The sequence below is a fragment of the Seriola dumerili genome, unplaced genomic scaffold (assembly GCF_002260705.1).
Source record: "Seriola dumerili isolate Sdu_G_001 unplaced genomic scaffold, Sdu_1.0 BDQW01000025.1, whole genome shotgun sequence".
NCBI lineage: Eukaryota > Metazoa > Chordata > Actinopteri > Carangiformes > Carangidae > Seriola > Seriola dumerili.
Genome location: NW_019174280.1, coordinates 21,700,375 through 21,714,713, shown reverse-complemented (window position 1 = coordinate 21,714,713; position 14,339 = coordinate 21,700,375). Strand labels below are relative to the sequence as shown.

Here is a 14,339-nt window from a genome sequence, read left to right as displayed (position 1 = left end):
AAACTCATAGCTATTAGTTAAGGCATAAAACGTCAAAAAACGTAATAGATAAGTAAGACATAAAAAAATGTCAAAAAAACGTCAATAGTATAATAAGGCATAAAAAACGTCATAGTATAGTAGGCATAAAAATGTCAAAAATGTCATAGTATAAGTAAGGCATAAAAACGTCAAAAAAACGTTATAGTATAGTAAGCATAAAAAAATCAAAAAAACATCATAGTATAGTAAGGCATAAAATGTCAAAAAACTGTCATAGTATAGTAAGGCAAAATAAAAAAGTCAGTAACATAAAAGTCATAGTAAGGCATAAAAAACGTCAAAAAACGTTATAGTATAGTAAGCATAAAAATGTCAAAAAAATCATAGTATAGTTAAGCATTAAAAACGTCATAGTATAGTAGAGGCATAAAAATGTTCAAAAAAAACCTTATAGTATAGTAAGGCATAAAAAAACGTCAAAAAACTCATAGTATAGTAAGGCATAAAAACGTCATAGTATAGTAAGGCATAAAAATGTCAAAAAACGTCATAGTATAGTAAGGCATAAAAACGTCATAGTATAGTAAGGCATAAAAACGTCATAGTATAGTAAGGCATAAAAAATGTCATAGAATAGTAAGGCATAAAAATGTTAAAAACGTCATAGTGTAGTATGGCATAAAAAGTCACAGTATATATCTATTTAATGTTTCCTTAAACATGATTACTTTGAAAATGGAATAAAATGCTACCAATATTTTTGGCATACTAACATTATATGTTGATCACATCCAGAACAGGAAGATTTATGCAAATCATGAAAAATGTTGATTCTTTTCTGGCATAAGTGACTGTGAATACATGACATTTAAATTAAACTGAGTGGGTAACTGATGTTGGCACAGCACACTGCAATACTGAGAATCTGAAATTTACAGCCATGTTTATTTTTTTCCTTCATCTCACATTCAGTTGAACCACTTTAAACAGGCCGTGATGCTTCACAAAAAGGAGCAGTTATTTGTATTTCACACTTGTAGAGTTGTCAAATTGATGTTGTTCGGGAACAAGCGCTCTGATTTCTGGGTAACCTTGAGCATAGCTTCTGAGAATCCTAAATCCTCTGTGCAAGTTTGTGTCCTCGCTCCCTGAAATGTAAATGCCTCAGAATATATTTTTGAGTTTAGAGAGGTCCAAGACATCTTCTTGCTGCCAATAGTGACCGTCATGCTGTAGTCAAATTATCTCGCAAGGGCAGAACTAAAAGATCAAGAAAACGTTAGATTGCTCCACTTGAACAATGATGTATTAGTTCCCGAATCAATATGAGCAATGTGATTGCTCAGGTTAATGCAGGAGTTTAGAAATGCTTTTATACATAATGTTGTTGCTATGCACCGCCAAGGGAGCCGGAGCCACCCTGTGTCTCTGTAATCATTAGTACATGGTGTACAAAGGTGAATTTACAAGGGGCTTTTAGGGGTTTTACATAAACAACATCAGTCATTGGCTGGATAAACATGGATTATATTGACTGTATAAGCCACTTCCATGGGTCTGTATTATTTAATTGGGAGAGTGTGTATCATTAATGGTGGATTCTCACTGGGGTCAAATGTGATTAATGTAACATGTTTTCACTAAGAACGAACATAAAGTACAGTTTTGAGTGACAGGTACTTTATGTTTATATGACAAGCAGAGGCAGTATAACTGCAACGATTAGTCAATTAATTGATTAGCTGATTAGTGGATGAACAGAACAATTCAGAGTTTTTTGATTGATTATTCATTTTGATTTTTTTTTTTTTCTTTTAAGTGAATCTGGATCCAGCTATTGAAAGGTGAAGATTTGATGCTTTTCTGTATTTTCTGTCACTGTAAACTGAAATATCTTTAGGATGTGGATTGTTGGTTGGACAAAAAAGACGTGAAGAAGTTATGTCTGACTCTGAGAAACTGTGATGGACATTTTTCACTATTTTCGGATTTTTAACACGGTAGACCAAACAATTAATCAATCAATTCAGGAAATAATAATAATAATAATTGCAGCTACAGTTGATGCTGTGAATCACAGTAATGAAGACACACTCTGAAAAAAGTCATTTCTTTCAGTGTTGTTATTATTTATTGTTTATTATTATAACATATATGACATATTACTTACATAATGTAATTACATTTTATTTACAAGACAGATGATGATTTTGGTATTCCCTTAAAACCATCATCAGGAGCAGGTAGTGGTGTCAGGAAACAAGAACACCACCGGGTCACAGGCCTAAACTCTCAGTTGTCACTTTATTAGGAACACCTTGCTAAGATTTGTGGTGCAGTCGAACTGCATTGCTTTATGTTGAGTGCCCCCCCCTCCCCCCATTCAAATCAATAACTGACACATCTCTCTGTGTAATGCAGTATAGTTCAAGCTGCAAGGAGGATTGCAGACTGCAGGACTGCTTGTGTCAGACTCTATTAATATCAGCTACAGTAAGGGTTCCTAATAAACTGCCAACTGGATCTACGTAAGATTAAACATCAGTGCATGTGAGTACAAACTTGATCCTTGTCCAATTCATCCAAGTTCCCCTTGTATAGCCAGTGTAAGCAAACACTAATGCCTATTTTGGAATACCACTATAGTCATTTATTGATATTATCTGAAGTGTTTTTTTTAAATCTAAATATTATCTTAAGTGAGAATTATAATACTTTATCACCACTGCATGCATTATATGTGTTATTTTGGAGACAAAAAAGCGAGGTGTGTGTTATCCATGAGTCTATATTGAGGGGATTAGTGTGGTTAATTTTGCATCAGTATTTTCTATAGGTATGAATCATATTCAGAGAGTAGGAGGCTCTGTTTTTCAATCTCTCATTTTAGAATGAAATTCCTCTTTTGACATCTCTCACTTGCCAAACCTGGAGGCCTCGGCGGAAAACAGAAAGCAAAAAAGAAAATCTGGCCTCTGTGAGGAGATGCCTGTTTCCATGGCGATGTGGAGCATGTGCTTGTGTGTATGATGACCTCACGCGTGCACATCCTCCTCAGCCAGCCTCTCTCTCCTCTCCCAGGATGCAGACAGTGTGTCTGCCTCCACACGGCACATGCTGCAGTCACATGTCACAGGATGTGCTACCTGAAGGAGAACTTTGTGTTCAAAACGTGAGAAAAGTCAGCAGCTCAAATTTTATATTTAGTGAGGGTATTGATCGTCCTGACGCCCAATACCTCAGGAGTCCTATGATGTTTAAACTGGGCTCTTACTCCTGGTTGTAGGAGTCCATGTTTAGAAGCTTTGCTGCAGAAAAATTTGATCTGAAAATCTCTTAAGGGAACAAACAGCTCAGTGTATAAAACATACTGTACCGCAGTGTATCGTTGACTTGGAAAACAGTAAAGGTTTTGAAGTGTTGATCCATAAGAAGATATATTTATGGTTTTAAACACCAAAAACCATCCCCATGTAGTTTTACTTCCTCCATCAGGTCTACCTTTATACTATATGGGACCTTTAATACACCAGGAAGGAGGTAGAAAGCCTGGTCAATGTAAGGCAACGAAAGGTAATACTCCCTTTTCCAAATTGTGTATATTCATAAGTTCACTCTGAAAGCTGAAATGAAAAGTTGAATCTATCATATATTGTTCAATTCAGTACACCCAAGTCCTTGGCTGCAATAGCCTTACCTGGTCTGGTATGACTACAACCTCATGGTGGCTAATGTTAGCTGCTAACATCAGATATTTAGTGTATATGCAACATTAGCATTTATTAGGCTAATTGTTTTTCTGTCAAGGTCATGAACGCAAGTCAACCAGTCACTCCTTTCAGCTCTATTTGTCTCCAACTTCTGAGAAGAATCTGGTTCTTTAGCTGCTAAATGCTCCACTACATACAACCAGTCATTACTTTGTCTATGTGCTGATTTGATGAAGCCATCGTACGGCATCTATCCAGCACCTGTTTCCGCCAAAAACAACTACCTGCTGCTGCTGGAAGAAGTGTGACTGAACCAAAACTGTAAATTTGTGGGACAAAGCTCAGAACTGAGGTAAACCTGCTGAGTAGGGGGAATAATTTGGTCACCACGAGCAAACCCCTTTTCACATTACATGTAGTGATTTGAGCCATAGAGGGCTGCAGGGATGACACACTATTGTCGGCCAACCTGGAAGTTAGCATCACCCTCAAAGCCAATGGGATTTTTCCACTGACTTTTAGACTATTGCAGAAAATAAACTCAGTAAATTCATGATGTTTACATGTTTTGTTCAGCAAGATAATCTTCACAAACGAACACCACTTATTGTACTAAGAGCCCCGACCTCAACACTATCCAACAGCTTTGGGATGAACTGGAATCGGAAATGTCGGCAAATCTTCCAGCACGGCTACAAGGTCCGGAAGAAAGTCTGAATCCACCAGAATCAGAGATTGAGAAAGATTGAGTAGAGGCTGTTATATGATTGTAATGTCAGGGTGTCCACGTAGTGTATGTATCTTTAATGTTGTTACTATAATTGTGGCAGAATCTAAATTTGGAGTTCATATGTAGACAAATGTCAGGCAGAGCATCTCTCTCTGGTCTCCTAACACTGGATCAGCATCAGTCAGGGGGCTGCCGTGATATTTTAGTTGGCTGCTGTCGCCCCCCAGTGTTACAATGGAGAAACTGCACATAGAAGTTCAAGGCAAACTTTCAGTCAAACCTTCAAGTGTTACAGTACATGAAGCTCCATGAGTTGCAGCAGGGAGACGAACAGTGACCACAAACTGTGACCGCAGTTCCCAAATCATGGTACAATCCCAACATCAAATACATATTAGCTTCTCCTTGAGAAGTAGAAATTATCAAATTCATTTTCATACTTTTCTAAGCCTTTGATAAAACAAACTCAAGGTCCTGTTAGTCACTTATCTGCAGAAGCTGCTACAGAGACATGAGTCGACACTGTCAGACAACAACAGGCAATAAATAACGCGAGGAACCACATGCGGGAAAGAAATGAGTTTTAATGCATTAAATCAGAGCCTCATTGAGGATGTTCATGTTATCTGGGTTTACAGTGAGACATCCCACAAAGGAATTTACTTTTATAATTTAGAATTATGTTTACATGGATAAATCACAAAAATACAGTATTAACAGCTGATGTAGCAGTCTTTAAAGTATTTATCCAAACATGAAAAGAAGGTTCATCATAGATGAGTTCCAACTTTCACTTCTCTAATCTTCGAAATGTTCAGTCCTCATTGACAGATGTCTTCTTCTGAGACAACACCAGCTCCTTCACCTGGGGAGTCAGGGCCATCAGCTGTGAGCGGACGCTCCTGGCCTCCTCGTCCTGCTCCTCCGCCTTGTCTGCCTCGCCCTCAGCCTCCTCCTGCTTCCTGCTCTGACTCTGGCTCACCAGCTGCTTCACCACCAGGCTCTGGTAGGCAGACAGCTGCTGCTGCTGCTCCTGCAACGACACACATGGACGCAGGCAAACATTTCAGCAGTTTAACTCGCCAAACAAACGCTCTGTTACACCGACACTGCAGCAGATGGAGATTACCGACAGCTGCTGTGTCTGAAAACTGCATGTACACAATCAGAAGATGACGTGGTGACGCTGACGCATTTAGACCACAGTGAAGCACAAATAAACGTGTCTGTTATCCAGCGGTTCTCAAACTGGGGGGTCCGCCCTCCTGAGGGGATGACCAGAGGAAAAATATGGAGGGAAAATAAGCTGAATGATTATGATGATGATTCATGTAGGGAAAACAAACAAAGCTTTGCTGATGCTGATCGTTCCGACCTTCATTACATGAAAATTAAACACGGATCCTTTTTTATCAGTTGCTTCCCGTCACTGTTAAAAACTGTCGGGTGGAGGGTGAGAACTTTTTTCGGCTTCTGAAGGGGGGCCAGAAAAAATAGAAAGCACTGTTATTATGACTGAAATAAAGATGTACTGTGTCTAGGTTACAATTAAACATCAGCCGAAGCCAACATGAAGCTTCATCTGTTCTTTTCCTCCCTCATGTTTCCATGCTGAGCTGCAGCAGAGGGATATGTCCTGGTCACTGGATGTAAGTTTGTTGCTGGGAAAAACCTCAGGTAGTAAAACGACGTCTGACATCCAGGCTAAAGATTTGGCCCCATATGAGCTCCAGCTGAACTTGGACCAATAACACAGACCAGAAGTATTTGGGGACAGTTGTTGTTCTTCAGGCTCTCAGCTTCAGCACATTCAATTTCAAATAAAAACAATGTAAAATAAAAAATATCACTGAAGTGCCAAGCGTCAGCTTTAATTTAAAAATTGAGTATTTTGGCGGGTGTTTATACGTCTGTTTGTCTGTGGACAGATTTTTTTTTTGTCAGCACTTTAGCATCACAACTACTGCAAGATACAGCTCTGAACCTTTACAGGTGTGTAGCTGAGATCAAAATGAAGCACGAGTTTGAAAGTGGGTGTGGTCCGAGCAACGGCGCTGGAAGTAGCGGGGTGGGAAGTAAGCGAAGGGGCCACTGGACCCTCACTTCACATCCCTGAGGTGACTCAGCATCAACATCATATAGTTTTTTTTAAAGAAACAAGACATATCAATTATGTTATTATAGATTATATGTAGATTATATAGAGATTATCTTATTATTGTAACATTGAGTTTGTCTGTTATTTAAAAATAAACGTGTCTTTTAAGTGCACTGATTCTTTTCATAATGTTCATTTTGAATGTGCCACGTTTAACATTAAATCCAGCATCGTACAACATCATAGTGATATTACAGGTTACATACAGAGTCTTAGTCAGTGAGTGTCAGACGTACTGTTGGTATTTTGCCGGTGAGCGTGCCGATGATCTGAGGCACGCAGCGGCCCGGGGCGTGCAGCATGCAGTGGGTGCTGGCCTGGAACAGCAGCACGCTGGTCAGGTGGAGAACCAGAGCCGGGTCCTCCGTGTCCTTGAGCTGCTCAGCGAGAGCCTGACGGTGCAGGAACAGGGCCTGCCTGCGCACAACACACACAACACACAAACACATACACTCACAACTCCGTCGCTGCAAACTGAAAGTCAAAAAAGTCAAAAACCATAACGACGAATTAAAGTTCCCTCTACCTCTCCTTCTTCTTGTCTCCTTTCTTCAGCATGAACCCACACACCTCAGCGCAGGTCTCTATGTTGGTCAGAAAGTCTTCAATGGTCTGTGATGAACACAAGGTGAAGAAGTTACTCTCTATCCCTCGCACTAACGCCGCCGTCTGATGATGTAACCGACAGGAAACACACTCACTTTGCCGTTGAGGCAGTTGTGCAGCTTCATGAGCGGCCCTCTGGTTTCCTCTGAGAGTTTCCCCAAAATCTTCACTCTGACCTGAGGCAACACATCAGAGACATTCACGTTTCCAAACTAACGAGTCCCGCGGTGCATTTCAAACAATGACACACAGTCTTAATTAACTCTAACTCCATCTGAGTCTGATCTCAGGCGCTTTGGCTGATTATCTCTCCCTTCGTTTCTAAACACAGAGGACGTGGGAAAAGGGAAGCACCACGAGCGTCGCCTGACCTCGTTGGTGATGGAGCTGGGGTTCTCCACAGACATCATCAGGTCCGCAGCCAGGAAGTTCACCAGGATGTTAGTGACGTCGGTGCACAAAGTCTTCAGGATGTGCTTGGCAATGTGGACCTGGGTCTCATCTGCGTGAACACAATATGTCTTGTTAGGTTAACCATCTGTGCGGCGCCCCGGTGGCTGACCTTTTGGCTTTGCCCCTAACACAGTGACCCGGGTTTGAGTCCAGCTCGTGGCTCTTTGCTGCATGTCATCCTCTCTCTCTTCTCTCTCTCTCTCTCTCTCTCTCTCTGTCTCTCTCTGCATCGCTCTCTTACTGGCAGACTGACAGTCGAGACAGACAGGAAATGCGGGGAGAGAGAAAGGGAATGGCAACGCAACAAACACTTATTTTAGGTGTGAAAACATCCCAATCCCAAGATTCATTGCGTGCTGGTAATGAAAATAATATGGCAGCAACCAACGCGGACAGAGAGCCCGAGGATTACAGTAAATGTAAGTATTAGGTTTCATTTACTAATGGGACAAATGTTTAAACCAAAGGCCTCAAAGCAGCAGGATCCTTCGTAGACCAGATTCTATCATTTCGGTTCGGACTTCACTCTCTACGAAGGGCCGCGCCTTTGTTCTCTTTACATTCTTCACGTTAAAAAGGTGCTGATCGAGGGATTTACCAGAGAAGAACTTGGTGCCTTTCTCAAAGAGGCGGATGTTGTTGTAGAGGTTGGTGATCTCCTCCTGCAGATCCTTCATGCTCTTCTTCCTGTTGGCCCCCGACGGAGAGCTGCTGGAGGACATGAACACCGTCCGCAGCACCTCCTGGTAGGCTTTGGTCAGAGGCCTGCAGAGACATTCAGAGAGTGGACTTACTGTTCTCAGTTTTCACTTCTAACGGAGGAGAAAACGAGCTTCAGACAGAAACCTGCGTGTTACCTGACTAAATGCTCTGCCAGCTCAGAGAGGATTTCTTCGGGGCAGTCACTCACTCTCTCCTCCAAAACAGCTACGATCTCCTCCTGGGCCATGAAGGGGGCTTCAGTCTGTTTGCTACGATCTTGGCAAAGGTGATATACAAGCTAATTAGTCTCACAGGGATACTGCATTTAACTTTGTCTTCCATGATAACAAAAAAAAAAAAAAAAAAAAAAAAAAGCTTAACAACCCAGGGGAGAGATTTCTGGCCAAGCAGCCATTACGCTCTTGTTACAGTGAAACGCCTCAGTGAACAGGCTTAATGTGCACATAGAGACATCATGTCCCCGTGAAGGTAAAACAAGCTTTGTGGGCCCCTCGGCGTACTTTGCTGTGAAGGTCCGGTTTCCTCGTCGCTGTCCTCGTCTCTCCGGCCTTTCTTCTTGGTTTTACGAATCCGGATCTCTCTGGCGTTTCCTCCTCCACCCGCCTTCACGCTGCCCTCTGAGAGAGAGAGAGAGAGAGAGAGAGAGAGAGAGAGAGAGAGAGAGAGAGAGCTCGATATGTAATCCCAGATAAATGTCATGCAGGTTCTGTCTCTTCAGGATGAGAGTGTGTGTGTGTGTGTGTGTGTGTGTGTGTGGGAGGGGGTGTTTTAACTAACCTGTGGCCTTCTTCCTGCGCTCAGCTTCTCTCTTTTCCTTTTTGGAAAGTGCCGAGCTCTCCGTCAGCATGGACGCTTGCTTCAAATCGTCCTCAGTTATCAGAAACACTGGATTGTTCTTCACTTCCTAAGAAAAAAAAAACATCACAGAAAAGCTTAGATGCTGTGTTTTTTCAATTATGTACATTCAAAGATTTTATTTTATTTTTTTTAATGGAGACAGCTGAAGACCTTCTGAGCTTTCTGCTGCATGGCCTCATCGAATAACGACAGGCAGTTGCTGATGAATTTCTCGCTGACGACGACGGTGCCTCCCAGCACTCTGGCAGACGACTGGACGTCAGTGTTCCTCATGGCCTGGTTGATCAACATCCCCACGTCCTCCATCGACAGGCAGCTGGGCAGAATCGGCTACGAGTCCGAACGAGAACGAGAAAGTAGGTGAGAAACTGAAATAGTCGTTAACGTAATAACAGTTAACTCCAGTGTTCGCGTTGAGCACCTGTATGTCGGTCCACGTGGCGGATTTGACGGCTTCCTCCACAGAGGCCTCCACCTGGTCGACCAGAGCCTGACCCACACAGGCCGCTCTGAGGAACAGCAGCTTGTTGGACTTGAAGCGTTTCTTGATGTAGCTGGAGGGGTCGGGGATCCCCAGTCGGACCAACGCATCGAACTCTGCAGGAGGAAGACGGCGTCAATCACACACACACACACACACCACTGCAGACACTTCACACTGCTACTGTGAAAGAAACACTGTGATGTGTGTATTACACTCATCTGATACCTCAGGAGTAAAACAACAGCAACGTGAGATGCAGCTGTCCCAGGACGTGTGCAATATGCATGTAGGGTTGTGTGGCACTAAATGTCTTCTGTATTGCTTCATGTCTCTGGATTGTATATTGTGATTATTGTTTGTTTCCCCACAGACACATTAAAGTCCATTTTATTCAAAGGAAAATAAATCAGAGCTTTAAATATGCTCCTGGAGAAACCTCCTCCGGCTCTCCGCTGACATTATTTTCCGTTTGTTATTGTATTGTTTGTTATTTAAATTGTATCTGTTCATGAATTGTTTTCATTATCTTTTTTTATGAACATTAATATAATAATATAAAATAATAAAACCTACCTAAATATCCGTTCTGCTGGAGGAAAGAGTCCACCCAGGTGTTCTGTGTTTTGGAGTAGATATCGGGGATGTACACAGCTTTGTCCTGTCGCCCTCCGACCACGCTTCCTTTCAGCCGTCCGGTATTCACCAACTCCTCCAACACAGCTGGCGACGACAAAACCAAATCCGATTATAAAAAAACACACTGTGGAACAGCCAGTCAAATGAAACAACGATCAAACATCAGAGAAGTCTCTCCTCACAGTACAGGAGATGTTCTTGAAATCCAAACGCTCCAATCATGCTGCTGACGGGTGTCGGTCTGCGGAGCAAAAAAAAAAAACAAACAAAACATAAACAGGATTTCATTTAATATGAAACACTAAACAAAACAATTAAGAAAGACAGTGGATCTCGTGCACAAACATTTTTGTATGTTCAGATGCACAAACCTGCTGTAAATCACTTGTTTCAACTTGATGGATACGACTTACTCACGAGTAACTGCACATTTGAAAGATTCGGTCATGAACAGAATCGACATCCCTACATTTTTATTTAAGGCGGCTTCACGTTCATCCTGTGTTTTTATTTCAAACTGTTCCATGTCTGTCTCAGACCATGAGATAGCGTTTTCTGTTGTATATTATTATACAGCACTTTAGTCAACACTGGTGTTTTAAATGTGCTTTATAAATAAATCAATCAATTGTTAACTTTGTTTACATGAAAAATTGGCGACTGAGACAAGTTGACTTATATCACTTAAACATTCCACTAATTTGTTTATATGTGGTTCTTGAATGAGTGCAGTTGTAGGAAATATAATGTTTACCTCGTTATGGCGCTGAAAAGCCCTCGTATTCTGGCTTTGTGTCGAGCAACGAAAGCTGGGGTGAATATGACTCCCCTGTTGTACTGGTCCATCTCTCCTTGGATAAGCTTCCCGAGACGCTTCGACAGCTCCTGAGTGACATTAGAAAGCAAACATCAGATATAGAAAATGTTAATAAACACATGCAGGTAAGGACTGGATGCAGTGTGTCTCACCTCAGTTAAGAAATCTCCTGGGAGGTCGTAGCTCTTGCACAGTTCTGCAATACTGATCAGACCAGCCTCCTGCAGTTTGTCATTCACCTCCTCAGCTAAACGGTCCAGGTACGTGCTGCAGACAACACAAGGTATTCCCACCTCAGTTTATATTCAGCTGGACAGTTTCCTAGCAAAGGGCTAACCCTTTCAGACAAGACCTTTCCCTCCTCATTAGAAATTTTGAGTGTCTTTCTGCTCTTCTATCATGCAGGAAATAAGGCTGCAATCATTTTTTTTCTACGTCAACTCGTGTCTTCAGTCGTCTGTCGTGCTTGTCCATGACAGTGGATGTCTTTGTAAAATGTCAAAAATTGACTTTTCATCCTCTAAGAGTTCTGTTCAATTTAAGTTGATTTATGGTTCTGATATTCTCCGAGCAGTCTATGATGAAACCCACAGAGGCAGGCTTCTCCGGTGTAGTATGTTAATAGCTGATGACAATTACTGATCACCTCTTCAGCTGTATACAGATGAATTACTTAAATATTAACTTTACAATATATTGGCGCCTTAACTATGAACTACAATGAATATTTGTTGTTATAAAATATATATATTTTCTGACTGAAATTACTGCGTTAATGTCTCAAACCATGAGTTTATTACGTTCATGTCTTTTTATGTCACAACAGATCTGACGGCCACTAGGCTGGACATTAAATTTTCCTAATGAATTCAGTTTATTGTGTGAGGTGAGGTTTGCATGTGTATAAATTAAACATGAATATCTAAAGGGTGAAAATACTTCTGTGCATCTACACGTCTGTGTATCTGTGCATTTAAAGTCTTTGGTTAACTTTATTCTTTAATGGATACTTCTAGTGATTTTTTGTTAATTAATTGAACAAACAGACCATATGTCTCTTAATAGCAAGATCATCGTCAGTGTCATTACACAGATTATATTGGGGCAGCCTGGACCCAACATTTGCATGGTAAAAGTGTCATACTCACTCATCAATAAGTTGTCCCAGTACAAGTTGAACCCCCTTATCAGACTTTGCAATGTCGCCTGCTCTATTTTCAACATGGACCCAGTCCACATTGATAATCTGTAAAGAAGAGATCCATAACAACATTTATAAAAGGTGTTTTATTGATAATGGACTATTGATAACATGAAGTCTGGATCACAGTTTGCTACTGACATATGGTGAGAGACAAAGCAGCGTTTTAAACTTGATAATACACACCTGCTGGAGGTCCACGATGTTGATTCGGCCTGTGAAATAAAATGACAGGATTGATTCACTGCTTCATAGCTGTCCATCCTCCAGGTTACACTATTCATCATCATTCATGGTGAGTACGACCCAGACTGACAACAGTGACTAGTTATTACAACAGCAGGTATATGTCTGACTGTGACACTGACCTCCATGGACGTAGAGTTCATCTCGGATCTCCCTGCTGATCTGTGCCGGGGTGATATACTCCTTCCCATCGAGTGTGTGCACCACATCCAGCTTCTTCTCCTGAACCAGTTTTGCAATGATTTCAATACAGTTCCTCTCCGACAGCCTGTGGAGAGGTTCACAGTTTTAAGTGTCATGTGAGGCGTTGACCTGCCAGTTATAGACATATGTTGTGTTTTTTTTCTTGTTGTCATTAACCACAGCTGTTGACAGAAAGGAGACAATTCACAACTGAAGGGGTAGGAGTTACTTTTAAAAGAACTGTTTAATGTTAGCCAACATTAGCTTCGCTGCTAGCAGCTGCATGTAGCGTCGGGTTGCACCCACCGTTGCACTGTGTCAGCAAACTGTGCTCTCTGGAAGTCCGCGGCAAGCCGACGAATTTCCTCCCAGTCAGCTGCCATTATCAAAAGTTTAGTACAAACAAGTCAGCTGTCAACGCTTTCGTTAACTATTCACTGTGGAGAAGTGTTAGCTAGCGCTAGCTGACTGGCAAGACCGCAGCTCCCTACTTAGCCACACGTCAACATACAGTGACGTAGGACGGTGAGCCACAAGTACCAAATCTCCTCCCACCGTTTTCGCGCACTGGCTTAATCAGACCTATACCTATATCTATAAATAAAGAAATACTATATCAGTGAGGCCAAAGGAGTGCACACATTGTCTGAAGAATAAGGGAATTAATAGTAGGTATGGGCAATTAATAAAACCTAGCCTATAAGTCTGATGAAAGATTTTTTTTTAAACCTGACTGAAGAAGGCAACAAGTGTTGAACCAATCAGAGCTAAGAACCAAAATAAATAAATAAATAGATATAAAGAAAATGTTTAGATATGATTCTTAAATTGATATTATTATTTTGCAGCTGGAAATCTTTCCCATACAGAAATGTAATATATGACATAACCTATACGTCCCTATATCAGGAGTGCTATCACCTATAAGGGGAAATATTATTATCACATATATACATCCTCTGGATAGAATTTATAACATATATGAAATACGATATAGTAAAATTTGTATATGTACATATATTAATATATGTACATATTTTTATATTTATATTTTATATTTTCTTATAAATCTCCTAGTAATTTTAAACGTGTCTATTTTCCCATGCTGTGAATGTGATCTCAGACTTTAGGATGGATATATGTTTACGTAACATATGTCTACAATATAAGCATACATACATAAACATACATATTTGTATTGGCTCGACATTTATGTCAATATATTAACATGTTTCATTTCTTATAGTCTATATATGTATTTCATATATGAAAATCAATATATCTACATATATTTCGTTTGTTATTGGTAAATTGTCATAAACTGTCCATCCTGCTGTTGCTCTTTAGTGAAACACGATATCAAAGGTAAATGGAACAAACACAAGCTGCAGTGCAAATCTGTAAACTCTAGGGAGCAGTAGACTACAAGACATTAAATTCCTTCCAGGGATGTTAACAGATGGTGCTGTGTTGTATGAAGCACTCCATCATGCCAGCAGAGTCCTGGTAGGAGTGAAATACTGTAATTATATGTCATATGCATATTCACTGC

General features: G+C 40.8%; 1 protein-coding gene across 1 annotated transcript; it reads right to left on the bottom strand.

Moving 5' to 3' along the window:
- Nucleotides 1–4,986: 4,986 nt before the first annotated feature.
- Nucleotides 4,987–13,279, bottom strand: ufl1 (UFM1 specific ligase 1). The gene is made up of 19 exons (XM_022769599.1): nt 13,094–13,279; nt 12,727–12,872; nt 12,545–12,573; nt 12,306–12,403; nt 11,310–11,424; nt 11,095–11,225; nt 10,523–10,581; nt 10,278–10,424; nt 9,642–9,817; nt 9,371–9,550; nt 9,140–9,266; nt 8,863–8,979; nt 8,497–8,617; nt 8,238–8,404; nt 7,558–7,688; nt 7,282–7,362; nt 7,107–7,192; nt 6,817–6,997; nt 4,987–5,455 (listed from the first exon to the last, which is right to left on the bottom strand). Exons 1-19 carry the CDS (start codon nt 13,168–13,170, stop codon nt 5,237–5,239), a joined length of 2,388 nt encoding a protein of 795 aa, XP_022625320.1. The 5' UTR covers nt 13,171–13,279; the 3' UTR covers nt 4,987–5,236.
- Between the last annotated feature and the right edge of the window lie 1,060 nt (nt 13,280–14,339).

Excerpts from the sequence above, each read along its gene's own strand:
- ufl1 (XM_022769599.1), bottom strand. The coding sequence starts at position 13,170 with ATGGCAGCTGACTGGGAGGAAATTCGTCGGCTTGCCGCGGACTTCCAG. Across the intron at positions 8,405-8,496 it reads CTGGCAGAGCATTTAGTCAG|GCCTCTGACCAAAGCCTACC; the intron begins GTAACACGCAGG and ends ATGTCTCTGCAG. Across the intron at positions 7,363-7,557 it reads CCAGCTCCATCACCAACGAG|GTCAGAGTGAAGATTTTGGG; the intron begins GTCAGGCGACGC and ends GTGTTGCCTCAG.